The 1,188-nt window shown below is 44.1% G+C and overlaps 1 protein-coding gene across 1 annotated transcript in view; it reads left to right on the plus strand.

Moving 5' to 3' along the window:
* The window catches only part of LOC112341798 (outer dense fiber protein 3-like), a 1,218-nt gene extending 903 nt beyond the window's left edge, over positions 1–315 (plus strand). The window contains exon 2 of the mRNA XM_024662519.1: positions 5–315. Coding sequence (XP_024518287.1) covers positions 5–315 — 311 coding nt within the window. The remainder of the gene's footprint in view (positions 1–4) is intronic.
* The last annotated feature ends 873 nt before the right edge of the window (positions 316–1,188 follow it).

Here is a 1,188-nt window from a genome sequence, read left to right on the forward strand (position 1 = left end):
GCAGGGCGACACAGTAAATCGCTTCAGGAAACTGGACCTGGGCCAGGTGCTTACAGTCCAGTAGAAAGCTACTGGGGTGGTCCGGCTTACAGCTTCACATCCAGAAAGCTCAACAGGCCAATGAGAGAGTCACCGGGACCAGGAGAGTACAAGGCCAGCACCAAGAAAATAGCCGAATCATCACCCGCTTTCTCCATTGGCATCAAGTATTCTTCCAAGAATTTTGAATCTGGTCCAGGACCTGGAACATACAACTCGAAATCTTCCCTTGGAGGACCGGCTTTCACACTCTCTGGAAGAGGTGATGATGATTAGAAATGTTTTTCTTTCAAAATGGAAATGTGGAGAACGTTTTATCACAAGAAAGCAACAAATAGTAAGTAGACTAGAAAGAATTAGGGTTTCGCCGAAATGGCGATCCTAGCCGCGCAGGACAGGGAGTTCTCAGGTGAGATTCACCTGCGTAAATGCGTTTAATTACACCCCCTTGTTGCGTGTTCAAGATGCCGTGGAATCAGGGACAAGTAATCAAGAAAAGGAGGTTATCCGCGTTGTTTAGCTCCTTAGCAATGCTGTAATACTGACTTTTAGGTGGAAGTTCTGCAAGCGGAGCTCAGAGCGTTGCAATTGAGGGCTTCTGACAGTGAATTGGCCATTTTAACCCTGCGTTCTCAGCTCGCACAGAAAACCGAACAGCTCAGCTTCCTGACGGATGAAAAGGTTTGCTTTTACATGAAGCATCATGCTCACTATTTCATGAATGTAGGTTGTGAGTGAAGAAGCGCTTGAAGCCAGCCAGCGTGAATGCTCGCAGCTAACCTCTCTTATCAAGGCAAGAAATTGTATGGTGAGATATTTTCTGAGCAATTAATTTCAGGAGCTAGATGCTAACATTGGAGACCTAACATCTGCTCTTGCAACAAGGACAGAAGAACGTGATTCTGCCATCTCTTGTGAAAATAAGGTAGGAAAATGGGCTGTTTATTGCATTTTATGCATCTGTATACAGGAATTACATATACGGGTGGCTTCTGAAGTGAAACTTCAAGAGAAATGCAAAACTTTGGAGTATGAATCTCTTAACCAATTGGATTATTCTTATATGGGCATTACAGGTGTCAACTTCAAGCCCTTCAGACAGAACATACCAAGTTGCGAAATTATGCTGAGGATTGTAAAAATAAGGAG

The sequence above is a fragment of the Selaginella moellendorffii genome, unplaced genomic scaffold, assembly GCF_000143415.4.
Source record: "Selaginella moellendorffii unplaced genomic scaffold, v1.0 SELMOscaffold_90, whole genome shotgun sequence".
In the NCBI taxonomy this organism is placed as follows: domain Eukaryota; kingdom Viridiplantae; phylum Streptophyta; class Lycopodiopsida; order Selaginellales; family Selaginellaceae; genus Selaginella; species Selaginella moellendorffii.